Source organism: Myotis nattereri, assembly GCF_964212035.1.
Source record: "Myotis nattereri genome assembly, chromosome: 5".
NCBI lineage: Eukaryota > Metazoa > Chordata > Mammalia > Chiroptera > Vespertilionidae > Myotis > Myotis nattereri.
This window is the reverse complement of record NC_138080.1, coordinates 4,895,058-4,911,742: the sequence shown is the minus strand read 5'-3', so window position 1 is coordinate 4,911,742 and position 16,685 is coordinate 4,895,058. Positions and strand designations below refer to the sequence as shown.

General features: G+C 44.8%; 1 protein-coding gene across 1 annotated transcript; it reads right to left on the bottom strand.

Annotated features, from left to right (window-relative positions):
• Window positions 1-874: 874 nt before the first annotated feature.
• ZFP62 (ZFP62 zinc finger protein) lies at window positions 875-13,906 on the bottom strand. Its single transcript, XM_081090627.1, has 2 exons — window positions 13,875-13,906; window positions 875-4,729 (listed from the first exon to the last, which is right to left on the bottom strand). The coding sequence occupies exon 2, from the start codon at window positions 4,614-4,616 to the stop codon at window positions 2,013-2,015; it is 2,604 nt and encodes an 867-aa protein (XP_080946753.1). The 5' UTR covers window positions 4,617-4,729; window positions 13,875-13,906; the 3' UTR covers window positions 875-2,012.
• Window positions 13,907-16,685: the final 2,779 nt, after the last annotated feature.

Here is a 16,685-nt window from a genome sequence, read left to right as displayed (position 1 = left end):
CTCTTCTTCCCGACCAATGATGATGCTCACTTTCCTCTGAGCACTGCATTTTAGTTCAGCATCCATTGGGGTAGCTTTGCTTATGGACGTTCTCTCTTATATATCCTTTATTTACTCCTCCTGCCCAGTGCCCAGGACAGTGGACTGTGCCTAGCACATCCTCAACAAGAATTTGCTGAATATATTAACCCAAGTCTATGGAGAGAATCATGTTTGCCAGTGCTGCATGTGGAGGACAGAGCAAATGTGGTAGTGACATTCCAAAGTGGGAGTTGAGTGACAGAAATATATTATCCCTTTCCTAGTTCCATCTCTACCCTCTCTGTCTAAATTTACTGATGAAGGTTTATAGACAAAGTGAAAAAATTATACTCCTAGAGAGAGGAATGTAAACTTTGTGGCAACATACACGAAGTCCTAGAGAGAGCAGGGACACTATCTGACAAGAGATTCTTCCCTTGTAAAAGCGTGAATTTTGGAACCAGAGACCTGACAGGGAATTCAGCCTCTACAGACTGGCCCCACTCAGACTATTCTTGGACAGGTTACTTAACTCTCAGAAGACTCTCATTTCACCCTTTGAGTTACCTAGTTAACAGCTTTATACAGAGTTAATATTTTGTTAAATTTTATCAGTTCCTAACAGAACTGTTTCTGTGGTGACTACCATTAAGAGCTTGCCCATTCCCAGGAGTTATGATTCAGCACCAGTATGTCAGGTTCAATCCATGTTGCACTTCTCCTGGTGGAGGTACCACCTCACTTCTAGCGAGACCTGAGCTGCTAGCCCTGGGGGATGAGCCCCTGCTGCCCTCCGAGGTTTGTATCTGGTATAACGTACCCATAAAGATGTGACACAAACAGCTTTCCCTGCATACTGCTCCATCTCAAGTCCAGGCACAGCCTGTTTACTTTTGAGGGATTTCTTTATTGGAGTTCCACCTTACCTTGCCACAATTATCAGTCTCTTCATGGCCAAGAGAGTAAGCCCTGAACAACATATTCATAATATTTTACAAAAGACAATACACATATGTAGTGCATAAAAGCTTTACAATAACAGTCCAACACAATCATTTTACAAGATTAAGAAGCATGAATTTCCTATGCCCTGATTATTGGTACTTAGTTTTTTCATTTCTACAATAAAATGCTCTCCTTCTCAGCATTCCTATTCATAGGAATCCCTGAATCAATTCTTTTTGTGCAAATTCATAATGATGTGTCCTGTTAGTACCTGAATGTGCTGTATTTCTCTCCATGGCACAACCTTTTATTTGTAGGTTTTCACTCATTACACATTTATTATTCATTAGGGGGGTTTATTTGAATTTAAAAAAAACTTTCACCCACTCAACTAGTGTATCACATTATAATAGCATAATCTAATCAACCTGTCTTTTTTTTTTTAAGAGGTTCTCTCTTATCTTACACTCTTTACTTTCCCCACAAAATTCAAATTTTATTCCAAAATTTGTCATCACCTCCTTCCCAAACCATTCAATTATATTAACTTTTTATCCCATGATCACTGTTAAATAAATTTATATTCCCTGAAGCCTCTCTCTCCCTGAATTTGCCTTTTGGAGGACCTTCTTGGGATTTTCCCACTGACCAACCTATAATTGGGACTCAAAGCTATACCTGAATGTCCCACACTTAGATTCACAGAACTTACCTAAATATGAACTTTCTAATGGTGACTGTGTGACTTCTAATTGAAACCCTTTTCTCATTCATGTTTCCTTGTCTTTCCAGAAATTTCTGCTTATTTTGAAGGTTTTATTTTAACATTCTATCATTTTGATAGGTTTTATCCCCAGTATGAAACATAGGGCTCAACTACCTTGACATTGGAGGCTTCCTTGCTGGCTATGACTGAAGCATAGAAAAGATCATGGTTTTGTTTATACCATGTAAATTATAAGCCATGAACAAGGACCTCAGATATTCTTACATTCACAGGATTGTTCTTCCATTTGAGTTCTTTGAGACTCGGTAAGCTTTGCCTCCTACAGAGACAAGCTCATTCTGGTCCCATCCAGAACATTCCCACCCTCATGAGTTCTCTTTTGTGATGTGCCACTGTAACTTCCCACATTTGGCACATTTAAAGATTCCTCCCCTGTATGGATTACTTTATGCTTGGTGAGATCTGATCTGATATTAAAAGTCTTCCCACACTCACTACACTTGAATGGCTTCTTCCCAGTGTGGATCCTTTTGTGTTGGTCAAGAACAGATCTATAATTAAAGGATTTCCCACACTCACAATTATAGGGCTGCTGCCCACGATGGATGCTTTTATGGTTGATAAGACTCGAGTGTGAGATGTAGGCCTTCCCACACTCATCACATCCATAGGGTTTCTCGCCTGTGTGGATCCTTTTATGCACTGTGAGGCCTGAGCTGTTCCGGAATGCCTTTCCACAACCATCACATACATAGGGCTTCTCCCCTGTGTGGATCCTCTTGTGTTGAGAAAGAAGTGAGCTGTAACTGAAAGATTTCCCACACTCAACACATTTGAAGGGTTTCTCCCCAAGATGAACTCTTTTATGGCTTATAAGAGTTCTGCTTGAGAAAAAAGCTTTTCCACATTCATCACATGTATAAGGTGTCTTGCCAGGGTGGGTACTTTTATGGTTAATAAGGCTTGAGTGTGAGATGTAGGCTTTTCCACACACATCACATTCATAGGGTTTCTCCCCAGTATGAATTCTTTTATGCACCTTAAGGCTTGAGTTGTTTCTGAAGACCTTCTCACACCTGTCGCATTCATAGGGTTTTTCTCTAGTGTGAACCCTTTTGTGTTGAGAAAGGAGTGAGGTGTAATTAAAAGATTTCTCACACACATCACATTTGTAGGGCTTCTCCCCAAGATGAATTTTCTTGTGGTTTATAAGGGTTCGGTATGTGATAAAGGCCTTTTCACACTCCTCACACTTATAGGGCTTTTCCCCAGGGTGTACACTTTTATGATTTATAAGGCTTGAGAGCGAGATGTAGGCTTTCCCACATTCTTCACATTTGTAAGGTCTCTCCCCAGTATGGATTCGTTTATGTACTTTAAGACCTGAATTATTTCTGAAGGCTTTTCCACACTCATCACACCCAAAAGGTTTCTCCCTCGTATGAATCCTTTTATGTTGTTCAAGGGCAGAGCTATAATTGAAAGACTTCTCACAATAGCTACATTTATAGGGCTTCTCCCCAAGATGGATTCCTTTGTGGTTTTTAAGGCTAGAACGTGAGATATAGGCTTTCCCACACACATCACACTTGTATGGTTTTTCCCCGGTGTGGAGCCTCCTGTGGACTTTGAGACCTGAATTGTTTCTGAAGGTTTTGCCACACACATCACATACATAAGGTCTCTCTCCAGTGTGAATAGTCTTATGTTGAAGAAGAAGTGAGTTATAGCTGAAAGATTTTCCACACTCCTTACATTCATGAGCTTTCTTCCCAGGGTGAATGCTTTTATGGACTGCAAGGCCTGAGCTATAGCTGAACGCTTTGCCACAGACATCACACTTGTAAGGTTTCTCTCCCGTGTGGATTCTTTTATGTACAATAAGGCCTGAGCTATTCCTGAAGGCCTTCCCACATTCATCACATTCATAAGGTTTTTCTCCAGTGTGGATGACTTTATGCTGAATGAGGAGAGAGCTATAATTAAACGATTTCTCACACTCATCACATTTGTAAGGTTTATCTCCGAAATGGATGCTTTTATGGTTTAGGAGTGTTCTGCAAGTAATGAAGGCCTTCCCACACTCATCACATTCATAGGGCTTTTCACCTGTGTGGATCCTTTTGTGTACCCTAAGGCCAGAGCTATTACTAAAAGTTTTCCCACAGATATCGCATTCATAAGGCTTCTCCCCTGTGTGGATCCTTTTGTGGACTCTGAGACCAGAGCTGTTCCTGAAGGCTTTTCCACACTCGCCACATTCATAGGGCTTCTCCCCAGTGTGGATCCTCTTATGCTGGTCTAAAACAGAGCTATAGTTGAAAGATTTTCCACACTCATCACATTTACAGTTCTTCTCCCCAGAATGGGTGCTTTTATGGTTTATAAGGCTGGAATAGGACATGTAGGCTTTCCCACATTCCTCACACTTATACGGCTTCTCCCCAGTATGGATCCGCTTGTGGACTCGAAGGCTCGAACTGCTCCGGAAAGTCCCTCCACAGTCCTCGCACTCATAGCGTTTTTCCCCCGTGTGCATAATTTTATGTTGAATAAGGCGGGAATTATATTTGAAGAATTTCCCACACTCATCACATTTATGAGATTTCTTAAAAGCACTGGTTTCCTGCTTCAGATGGGGATGCGAATTTCCATTGATGTTCTCCACACATTTGCCTTGTTCACTGCTTCTCTGTTCTATAGGGATGGTCTGGTATGTAACATGCTTTGAGCTCAGATGTAAGCTTTTCTCAGATGCCTTGTCTTTCTGTTCTGTCTTTATATTTGCTGTGTTCTTGGCTTTTCCAATCTTTTCCCTGATGCCACTTTTGTCTTCCATCATTCTTTTTCCCTCAGGCTTTTCCAATTGGCTCTCTACCTTGCTATCCCAATCACAAGTTTCACCAACCTTAGATTCCTGCATATGATCCTTGTGAAGACCTTCCACTTTTAGCCACAGAGATTCTGCATTTCCGACATTTTCACACTTTTCAGTTGATTCCTCATCCTCAGTGCCTCTCGTCTTGAAATGTGACACTAAACCAAGAAAATGAAAATACTTATTCACTTTGTTTAGAAGAAACTGGAAGAATTACATCCAAATTCACTCATTCACTCAAGTGTTTTAACTGCTGGGATACAATGGTGGACATGCCAAAATTTCTGATGCTATAGGGCTAATGTTGAAATGCTAGAGCCATGGATTTTAAATAAAACAGAGAGCTTTTCTAGCATAGGAGTGGGGATGGTCCAGCCCATGGGCCACGTAAGTCCCAGAAATCATTTGGTCTGGCCCTCTCAAGGCATTAGGGGTGAGTTAATACAATGTTTGACTAAATATAGCAAGCTAATTTTGAAGCTGATAATTCTGTATGGCCCACAAATGATGTTATAAATATCCAAATGGTACTTGGCAGAAAAAAGTTTCCCCACCCCTGGTGAGGGTGACTTAAAATGGGTTGAAATGATGTACAGAACCAGGGGCAACATTGATCGGTTTTTTAAAAATGACACCAAGTCATGGAAAAACAAATAGAGGGTAGAAGAAATCTCTAAAAAAGAGGAGACAGATTAATAAGACAAAAGTTAAAAAGGCATAATCAGCAGAAGACAGGCAAAACTAAAGAAGAGGAGAAATAGGTAAGTGGAAGTATTAGGGAGGTGGTTATAAAATCATGAGGATAGTCACGTTAGAGATGATACAGAAAACAAGCCTGTTGGTTTGGCCTCCTGGACTTCCCCTCCAAGGAAAACTCTGACCCTGTAAAATGGCCAGTTAGGGTAGCCAGGGAGGAACTCTACATGGAAGAGGACACTCTGGCCTGCCAGGCAAAAGACTTTCACTCCTACTTTATGAAGAGGCTAAATACAGTCAGAGAATATCAAAAATCAAAAGCAAAAACACAAACCATTAGGCAAAGAAAATCATTCCGCCTGGGTTCAAATACCTAGATGTGTGTCTTTGAGAAAGTTATTTAACCTCTTTGTACCACAGCGTCCTCATTGGTGAATATTAAATGAGAACATATGTAAAGTGTTGAGAACAATGTCTGTCACTTGGTGAAGTGCCATATGCTATTATTACTTATTTTGATATTTATTTATTTATTTTTTTAATCACATATGAAAATGCTCTCTTCACTAAGCTATTTTGATATTTATTTGAGGTCAGGTCATTAGATCATATTTGGAGCCTGAAGATAAAGCACAGGACTCAGGAAAGGTAAATTCCAAAGTTTAGGAGCCAGACAGTGTAACTTTGTCCCTGTGACGGTACTCTACACATAGCTGGCACTCCATCAGTAGCCACCTACTGACAAACTGATGCCTAAGAAACACTTCTAAGTTCCTTATCCCCCAACCTTAGACAATTAAACATTTGTGATCAGACTTAGTTAAAATATGGATCTCTCCTCTTACTCTGGGTATCAGACTCTCTTGGGTCAGTACTCTGCACTTCTGTCAGTCCTACTTAAGAAACTCTATATGTAAACATAAGGAGGAAGCAGAGGCAATAAAAGTGGACATGTATAAAGAATGACACTTATGATCCAACTTATGCTCATGTGACTGTAATGATGAACTCAATTAAAATTAACAGAAAAGGAAAAGAAGCTAGGAACTCAGAATATCACTAAAATAATTTAAAGAAAAAACATCCCTCAGCAGACAGTAAACCAAAGGTGGTTCAGCTGAGAAAGCTTCACAAAATGACACATGATGTTAGGTAAAAAACCTTCAGAGGTGTCTGAGAAATGGTGGCACAGCCTAGTTCCTTGCTCCATTTCTTTTACTTTGGGCAGAACAGTCCATGTCACTGGGTGAGCAGTGAAATTCCAGAATCATCAGCACCAACATCTTTGAGCTGTGCTCTGAATCCTGCTTCCACATACATCAGGGACTCTGCTCTATCCGTTCCTTTTGGCCTACAGACATAAAACCAAATCCCCTAAAATAAACACACAAAAATTGCCAGAGAAAAAACAGAAAAGGAAGAGCCCTGAGGGGAACTAGCCATACTAGGTATTAAAGTATACCACAGCCCTAGCCGGTTTGGCTCAGTGGATAGGGTGTCAGCCATGGATAGAAAGGTCCTGGGTTCAGTTCTGGTCAAGGGCATGTACCTCGGTTGCAGGCTCGACCTCTGGTCCTGGTCAGGGCACATGCAGGAGGCAATCAATCAATGTGTCTTTCTCACTTCTTTGTTTCTCTCTCTCTCTCCCTCCCTCCTACTCTCTCTAAAAATCAATGGAAAAATATCCTCAGATGCGGATTAACGACAACAAATACCATAAGCAAAATCAAGAAATGAATGACGTGAAAGAAAACATTTACAACATACATCATACGTAAAGGCTAATACCCTTAACATATAAACTATTTTCAAAAGCTGAAGAAAAATAGACTAGAAATCCTACAGAAAAATGGCAAAAGATCCAAACAATTTACCAAAAGAAATATTAAAATGGCCCTTAAATGTGTTTTTAATTTCACTCAATAATAGAATACAAATAATTAGACTAAAATACTAATTGTACCAAATATTCAAAAGTTTGACAATCTATTCAGTTGTGAGGCTGTGAGGGAAACAGACACTCTTAAACATTACTGGGAATACAAACTGGCATAACCTCTGTTGAGAGAAATTTGCCAATCTCAAACGTAAGTATGTATGCATTTACACTTCAATCCAAAAATCCCAAATAGGAATTTATAGTGAAGATACACTTCCAACAATACAAAAGTATATATGCATAGACTTATTCATTGCAGGATTATTTGTAACTACAAAATATGGGAAACTACCTACATGTCCACACACAGAAGAGTGGTTAAATAAGCTATGGTGCAAATACAAAACGGAGTACTAGAAAATAAGGAATAGCTTTATAATTGACCAATAAGGAGCAATTTCAAGGATATATTGTATAGTGATGTTACAAGATTCCAGGGCAGGAGGAATAGGGAAACTGAGACAGGTCAAGTAAAACAAGGCCAAATGCTGTGGGCAATTTGCAGCCAGCTTGTAAATAATAAGCCATTATCTTCCCCAGCCAAGGACACTTGAAGGCAAATGGTTAAAAACCTCCCTAATGAGAGAATACAAATAATTAGAAAGGGAGGGACAAAGGGGAAGGGAATAAAAGAGGCTATTTTACTCTCAAAGCAGAAAAGCCAGCAGTCTTAGGCTTGGCAAGATAAAGTTGCCAGGTGCTTCTCATGAATTCTGGGAAGGCCACAAGAGAGGAAAAGGGGCCTTGAGAATTACTCTGCACCAAAATATTCAGCAGTAGAAATCTGAGACCTATAGACAGGAGGCTAGGTAACACCTTGGACCCCCACCCAACTCGCTCTTCAGATGAGCTGAGAGCCCGTCTGCACTTCATGAGCCAGATGAATAGGTTTGCTGGCTTTGCTTCTTAATAAAGGTGCAGCCTTAATAAACTGGCTTTTCACAATGCAATGATCTCTTGTATAAATTCACTTATATGAGAAAAGGATCAAAGTTGGGGACAGCCTTCTCCCACTGACTGAAGGGGCTGTCTGGTGATAACTCTAATGTCAGTGAGAGGTGCCTCTAACAGTAAAAAAGCATATATGTCAATGTTTTGTTTAAGAAAAATAAGAAAACAAGCACGTATCTGTTGGTTTGTTGTTGTTTTTTTTACAATAATGAGAACAGCCAGAAAACAATAAAGCCCATTACACCTCTAAGGGGTGGGGAGGGTGGAATAGAGGAGAAGGGGAAGGGGAGAAAAACATTCTATACATAGTTTTTTGTATAGTTTTTAAATTTTTAAAATTTATTTATTTATGTATTTATTTAATTATTTATTTTTGGTTAATTCTCACCTGAGGATATTTTTCCATTGATTTTTAGAGAGAGTGGAAGGGAGAGGGAGAGACAAAAAGAGAGGGAGAATTATCAATGTGAGAGAAACACACTGATTGGCTGCCTCCACATGCACTCCCCGACTGAGGATTGAGCCTGCACCCAAGGTAACGTGCCCTTGACCGGAATAGAACCCAGGTCCCTTCAGTCTGGGTGAGCCAATGCTCTACCCATTGAGCCAAACTGGCTATGGCAATTTCAACTTCAGACTTGTTAAACTGAAGGAATTCTAATGCTTCTTATAGGTAGGACCCCCAGAAAATGACTGATTTAATTACATTCATTTCTGCCACCCATCACCCTAATTGGGGAGTTGTCCAGGCTCTCTTGAATATCTTGCAAACAGCAGATGAAAGATTACTAATAGGTAAGGCTACAGAGGAAGCCTACTGACTCCATCAGAGATGCCTTAATGCCCTGATCTTGGGCTTCCCAACCTCCAGAACTGTGAGAAATAAATGTCTGTTGTTTATAAGGCACCAAATCCACAGTATTTTTTAAATATATTTTTATTGATTTCAGAGAGGAAAGGAGAGGGAGAGATAGAAACATCAATGATGAGAGAGAATCATTGATCGGCTGCCTCCTACATGCCCCCTATTGGGGATTGAGCCCGCAACCTGGGCATGTGCCCTTGACCGTAATCAAACCCAGGACCCTGCAGTCCACTGTGGCCAATGCTCTATCCACTGAGCCAAACCTGCTAGGGCAAATACATGGTATTTTATTATAGCTAAGGACTAAGCTATTAAAATGCAAAGGCAATGAAGAGAATTTAATAAATTATTATTCTTGTACACAATACTAAAGATGTAACCTAATATGTTCTCTCTTGAGACTAAGTGTTGCCCAAGGAACTTTTAGATTATGATCTATATCCTGCTTTTCCCTAGGCACTGGGCTAGTCCTGGGGACTCAAAGATGGCTAAAACAAGGCCCTGTCATCAAGGAGCTTGCAGACTAGGTGAGTTTAGCAGAAAAATAACTAACACATGATAAAAATGGCAGAGGCATACACAGAGCAGATGAGGGAGGAGGCAGAAGGGATGGAACTGTTTAAAGGACTAAGAAGAGCTTCAGGAAGAATAGTTCCAGCAAAGGGAGTGGTGTTTACCACCCTCAGGCATCTGGAACAGAGGGCACAGGCACAAATAGGTAGGTGGGCAAAAACAAGGGCTGCCCCACGGTCTGCCCATCATACTAAGGAGTTCAGACTCAATCCTGAGGAGTTAAGGCAAAGAAGTAGCAAACTCAGATATGCATGTTGGACAATCACTTACTCCATTAAATCAGCAGTTGGTAAACTTTTCCATAAAGGACCTGATAGAAAATATTTAGATTTTGTGGGCCACATTTGATTCTGTCATGTATTTATTTATTTATTTAATCTTCATACCTGACAATATTTTTTCAGAAAGAGTGGGGAGGAGAGTGGGAGGGAGGAAGAGTGAGAGGAACATGGATGAGATAGATACATCAATTGGTTGCCTCCTGATTGCGCCTCGACTGGGGCTGGGGACGAACCTGCAACCCAGGTACATGCCCTTGACCAGGAATCAAACCCACGACACTTTGATGTGCGGGCCAACTTTCAAATCACTGAGCCGCACTGGCCAGGGCTGTCATTTATTTTTTTATTTGCTTCTTAATATCCTTTTAAAAAATATATATAAATATATTTTTGTATTGATTTTAAAGAGGAAGGGAGAGGGAGGGAGAGGGAGGGAGAGGGAGGGAGGGAAAGAGAGGGAGGGAGGGGGAGAGAGAGAGAGAGAGAGAGAGAGAGAGAGAGAGAGAGAGAGAAACATCAATGAGAATTGTTGATCGGCTGCCTCCTGTATGCTCCCCACTGGGGATCAAGCCCACACCCCGGGCATGTGCCCTTGACCAGAATCAAACCCGCCACTCTTCAGTCTGCAGGCCGATGCTCTATTCACTGAGCCAAACCAGCTAGGGCTTAATATCCCTTTAAAAATGTAAAAACCATCCTTAGCTTGCAGGCCATATAAAAACAGACCACAGGCACAGCAGTTTGACAACCTGTAAGGAATCAGAGTTAATTTAAGATGGTGTGATAATGGCATTTTGTTTTTAAAAATGTCTTTTTTTTTTTTTTTTGGTGGACTGAAGCATGGTAGGGTAAAATGGTATTATGTCTATAAATTCTTTTAAAATATTTCAATAAATAAAAAAAGATGAAACAAATGTAGCAGAATCCTGACAACTGTTGCATCTGAGCTATGAGTATATGCAGCTCATTGTACTATTCTACCATCCTGCATGTTTAAATTTTTTCATAATAAAAAAATTAAGAGATCACTCATACTAGTTGCAATGGGAGAACGGAGTAAGGAGACAGAGAACGGAGTCCTAATGTCTGAGGGATTATAATCCAATCATGGGTCATGACCCATGACCTCTGGGCACCCTGTACTTGTTCATTCATTTCTACCACCAATGCTTAGAGAAGCTCGTGCAGACAGCATGAACCTGCCCTACATTCTTGCCATCCCTGCCCCAGAGTCAGGAGCCACTTCTCAAGAGCCTAGCCAACTCACCAGAGAGCAACTATGGCTCCCTCTGGTGTAAACTGCGGCCTATTAGCCACTTCCTGCAGCAAGCTACAGGTGCAACGTGCCAGCAGCTAATCTGATTTCCACAGTACCAACCATATTTCCCAGGTCAATCGACCACCAAGTGTCACATCTGGATTCTGTATCTTAGGTAGTGTATTTTGACTTGGAGATGACCAAGCCAGCTCTTCTTTCTTCAGAAAGGAAAGAGAAAACCAGAGGGAATGTGAGTACAAAATGTATACCCAGAAGAGAATACGTAGGAAGTGGGAGAATTGGATAAATAAAACCTGGGACTAAGGAGTGAGTGAGAAGTGATATGCAGAGGGTAAGAGAAAAATATAGTTTGTGCTTTAGTTATTACTGCATTTGTAGTTTATGAATATCAGAACAGTAAATGGTTAACATGAGTTGGTTCTATTACTTAAAAGTGGACATAAGGATTCAAGACAAGTTTTCCTCAAAGTAAAACATGAAATAGAACATTCTCATACCTGGTAGTGGAGAAGAAATCTAGTCATTCTTGGGAATAAGTTAAGCAAAGGAAGTTCTGAAAGAGAGGCTGAGAGATTTTATGAAGCTAAGAGAGCAAAGACTTGACCTGAAGAGAGTCATTTACAGAATTAGTTTATTAGGCTACTGTCAGACTAAACCTCACAAACACAAGTCTAGGAGGGAAAACTGCTTGGTGGTGGTTGTTTTTTAAACACTACATGTGCTATAATAATGATTTGGTGTACTTAACAATCGACCAATAACTGGCTTAAATGATGAAAAACAAAAATCATTTTATGATTGCTTAATCACTTCTTTAAAAACCCTTGATCAGATATGCCATAGTATGTCACTGAATGCGCCATCATGAGGCAACAAAAGTTGGGGGGGAAACAATGTCCCTGACTAGATCCAAAGAAATTATAGAACATCCAAAACATGGCTATCCAATTCCACAGCACTATAGCACTGTAAAAAAAAAAAAAAAAAAAAAAAAAGCCTTGGCCAGTTCGGCTCAGTGGATAGTGTCCGCATGCAGACTGAAGGGTCCTGGGTTCGATTCTGGCCAAGGGCATGTACCTTGGTTGCAGGCACATCCCCAGTACGGGGTGTGCAGGAGGCAGCTGATGGATGTTTCTCTCTCATCAATGTTTCTCTCTATCCCTCTCCCTTCCTCTCTGTAAAAATTCAATAAAATATATTTTAAAAAGAAAAAGCTCTTTGTGTTCTGATGATCTCTAAGATAGATTGAGTGGGCAAAGGGGCAGAACTTTTAAGAGCGACCTTCCACCCGTGTGGAGAGAAAGGGGAACTAACTGCATGCACGTGTGCAGGTATCTGCACAAAGAAACCCTAGAAGGATACATTCAAATAAGTTACATGTGACTGTTTAATGAGGTTGGGCCTAGGAAAATGGCTGCACGGGAGGAAACCTTTTCGCAGATAACTTTTTTAAAAAATATATCTTATTATTGCTGAAACCGGTTTGGCTCAGTGGATAGAGCGTCGGCCTGTGGACTGAAAGGTCCCAGGTTCGATTCCGGTCAAGGGCATGTACCTGGGTTGCGGGCACATCCCCAGTAGGAGATGTGCAGGAGGCAGCTGATCGATGTTTCTCTCTCATCGATGTTTCTAACTATCTCTCTCCCTTCCTCTCTGTAAAAAATCAATAAAATATATTTTAAAAAAAATAAATAAAAATAAAAATATATCTTATTGATGTTTCACAGAGGGGAATAGAGAGTTAGAAACATCGATCAGCCGCCTTCTGCACACTCCCTACTGGGGATGTGTCCGCAACCAAGGTACATGCCCTTGACCGGAATCGAACCTGGGACCCTTCAGTCCGCAGGCCGACGCTCTATCCACTGAGCAAACCGGCTAGGGCTCGCCGATAACTTTTTATATCTAAAAGATATGAACCATGTGGATATACTACATATTTAAACATTAAAACACACACACACACCACAAACCCTTGTGTTTTTCAAAAAGAAAACACGCCTACTGGCGGGGTAGTCCGAACATCTCAAAGCCGCACCCGCAGCCTGGCGCCCCTGCACCTTCCCTCCTCGCCGCGGGGGCCCCTTGCCCTTCTCCCACGTCCACTCCTCCTGGGCGGAGCCCGCGCGACAGGCCCCGCCCCTGGGCACCCCGGTCTGCATGCAGGTGGCGCTCCCCCAGGAAGAGGGAAGGGAGCACCTCCCTCAGCTCCACCTGCCCCGAACCTGGAGCCTTACACCTGCCTCCATCCAAGGAAAAAGGGGGGGGGGCGCATCTGACCGCCCCCAGGGGCCCCTCTCAGGCTCGCTTTCACGCTCCAGTCCCCCCGCCAAACCTAACCGCCAGGGGACACGGGGGGGTGCAGGGAGGGGGGGCCCGGAACGGCTCGTCGCTCATTTCCACGGCTCCCCTCCCGCCGAGGGCAGGGAAGACTTGAGAAACACGAGAGCGGGGCGTTTCTCTGGCCGCGGGGCAGCCCACCGGCCCTGGCCGTTCGAAGGCCGGCGCTGGCGCCCTCGGGGAGTCCGGCGTGTTCCAGGGGCGCCCCACGCGCCTCGCCGCCCGCGGTCCTCCCTCCCGCCCCTCCCGCTGGGGCGCCTCCCGGGGAGGATGGGGACGGGGCACGCTTCCGCCCCGAGAGGGGCAGCCGGGGCCGCCCGAAGGGGGCCGCGGATCGGGGAGGGCCGGGCGGAAGCGGGGCGGCCGCGTACTCACGTACAGGCTGAGGCCGCGCCGCGGGAGTCCGCCGCCAGCGGGACAAAAGCGCAGACGCCCCGCCGGAAGCACCGTGCGGCTCGGGGCACTTCCGAGTCCTCTCTGGGAGGCTGGAGGACTGACTCGATGGTACCCCCACCACGTTCGGTGCCTGGGAGGGCGGGTTATTTATTTAGCGCCGGCCAGGTGGCGTGTGCTGGGGGGCGCGGAGGAGCTACCAACGAAGCTTCTCGTTTTCGCGGGGGGGGGGCAGACAATAAACAAATAAGTGGCCATCCTATCTAATAAAAGAGAAATATGGTAATTGGCATATGACCGCTACCCTTCCCATTGGCTAATCAGGGCAATATGCAAATTAACTGCCAGCCAAGATGGCGGCCAGTAGCCAGGCAGCTTGAAACTAACATGAGGCTTGCTTGCTTCAGCGATGGAGGACTCCAACATTCCCCGCCTGCCGCTGCCGGCCTCTGAGCTGCAACTCTGAGCAACTATATTACAATTATAGAAGCTAAACAAAACCCCAGAAACCTGCTTTAGTCACCGGGCTTCAGCCAGCAGGATCGCAACATTGTTTCAAATACAGAAGGTAAACAAAGGCCAGAAACCTGCTTTCAGCAGCGGAGGCCTAAGAGCTGGAGCCTCAGAGCTAAAGCTGGCCCAGAATAAAAGAAAAAGAAAAAAAGGAGCGGTTGGGAGCTTCAGTCACCCGCCAGCCTGAAAACAGCCCTCAGCCCCTCACCCAGACTGGCCAGGCACCCCAGTGGGGACTCCCAACCTGAAGGGTGTGTGACCAGCTGCAAATAGCCATCATCCCCTCACCCAGGCTGGCCAGGCACACAAGCGGACCGCCACCCTGAAGGGTGTATGACCAGCTGCAAACAGTCATCATCCCCTCACCCAGGCTGGCCAGGCACCCCAGTGGGGACCCCCACCCTGATCCAGGACACCCTTCAGGGCAAACCAGCCGGCCCCCACCCATGCACCAGGCCTCTATCTATATAGTAAAAGGGTAATATGCCTCCCAGCACCGGATCAGCGTGACAGGGGGCAGCGCCCAAACCCCCTGATCGCTCTGCGGCTCTGTGTGTGACAGGGGGAGGAGCCACAACCTCCCTATCCACCCTGCTCTGTTCATGACAGGGGAAGGCGCCCAAACCCCCTGATTAGCCCTGCTCTGTGCCTGATAGGGGGGAGCTCCCCAACCCCCTGATTGCCCTGCGGCTCTGTGTGTGACAGGTGCAGTGCCCCAACCCCCTGATCGGCCCAGCTCTGTGTGTGACAGGGTGCGGTGCCCCAACCCCCCCCACCCCCAACAGGCCCTGCTCTGTGTGTGACAGGGTAGAGCCATAACCACCCCGTTGGCCCTGCCCTGAGTGTGACAGTGGCAGCGCCCCAACCCCCTAATCGGCCCTGCTCTGTGTGTGACAGGGGGCGGTGCCCCAACTCCCCTATCGGCCCTACTCTGTGAGTGACAGGGGGGAGCTCCCCAACCCCCTGATCGGCCCTGCTCTGTACGTGACAGGGGGGAGCTCCCCAACCCCCTGATTGACCCTGCTCTGTGTGTGACAGGGTACGGAGCCCCAACCCCCCTGATGGGCCCTGCTCTGTGAGTGACAGGGGGCAGCGCCCCAACCCCCTGATTGGCCCTGCTCTGTGCGTGACAGGGGGTGGTGCCGCAACCTGCCCATCGATCCTGCCTTGAGTGTGACAGGTGGTGGTGCCCCAACCCCCCAATCGGCCCTACCTTGAGCGTGACTGAGGGTGGCATTGCAACCTCCCGATCTGCCCTGCTCTGTGCATGACAGGGGTGCGCCCCAACTCCCCAATCAGCCCTGCTCTGAGCCCGACCGGGGGCTACACCTAGGGATTGGGCCTGCCCTGTGCCACCCGGGAGCAGGCCTAAGCCAGCAGGTCGTTATCTCCCCAGGGGTCCCAGACTGCGAGAGGGCACAGGCCGGGCTGAGGGACCCCCCATTCCCCCCGAGTGCACAAATTTTTGCGCACCGGGCCTCTAGTATATATATAAAAGGCTAACTTGCTAAGTGTCCAACCATCCAACCAGTCACTATGACACACACTGACCACCAGGGGGCAGACGCTTACCACAGGAGCTGCTCTAATGTGTACTGGCCATTTACAGAGAAACAGCACCATGGACCTGGCGCCCACAAAGCAACACTTGGCTTCCCCCAAGTGGGACACAGGTCCTGCCACCACCCCGGAATGACAGCCCACCAAATCTCAGCTGACGCTGCCAAGACCCCATGCCACAAAATGCGTCCCACAGCCCAGCCCAGCCCGGAAATGGTCACTGTGGGCACTGGGTAATGACGTCACGTAGCAATGCCCAGCTTCCTCTCCCTAGCAACTAGCCTCCTTGCAGTTTCTTCAGCCCAGGAACACAACTTACTTTATAGCCAGGTGCAAACATTTTACAGTTTAACCAAATGTCTGTGAAGCGTTTTCATGTGCCTCATCTCATTTGATCCTCACAGAAGTCCTGGAGTAGGTAGATAGGAGACTTGGTGGAATCCTATTTTCTTTTCATTAGCTGGAAAACGAAGATTTAGAAAGCTTAGAAACTTGACCCAACTGAAAAGAAGTAAGAAATGATGGACCTTGAAAATGATTTCAGGTTTTCTTACTGTGCAGAATATAGTCAAACACTGATGCAGTTAAATATTTTACCCTTTGTTTTCCCTGCGTGATCTACAATAATAATATGCTTCATGTTGATATTTACTGCTGTATTGCTGACAATTACCTGAAAGAGAAGTTGGGGTGGCTCTACTGGGCTGGAAAAAGTTTAGCTAAA

What these genes read in the sequence shown, in the direction of transcription:
- ZFP62 (XM_081090627.1), bottom strand. Translation starts at nt 4,616, where the DNA reads ATGCAGGAATCTAAGGTTGGTGAAACTTGTGATTGGGATAGCAAGGTA.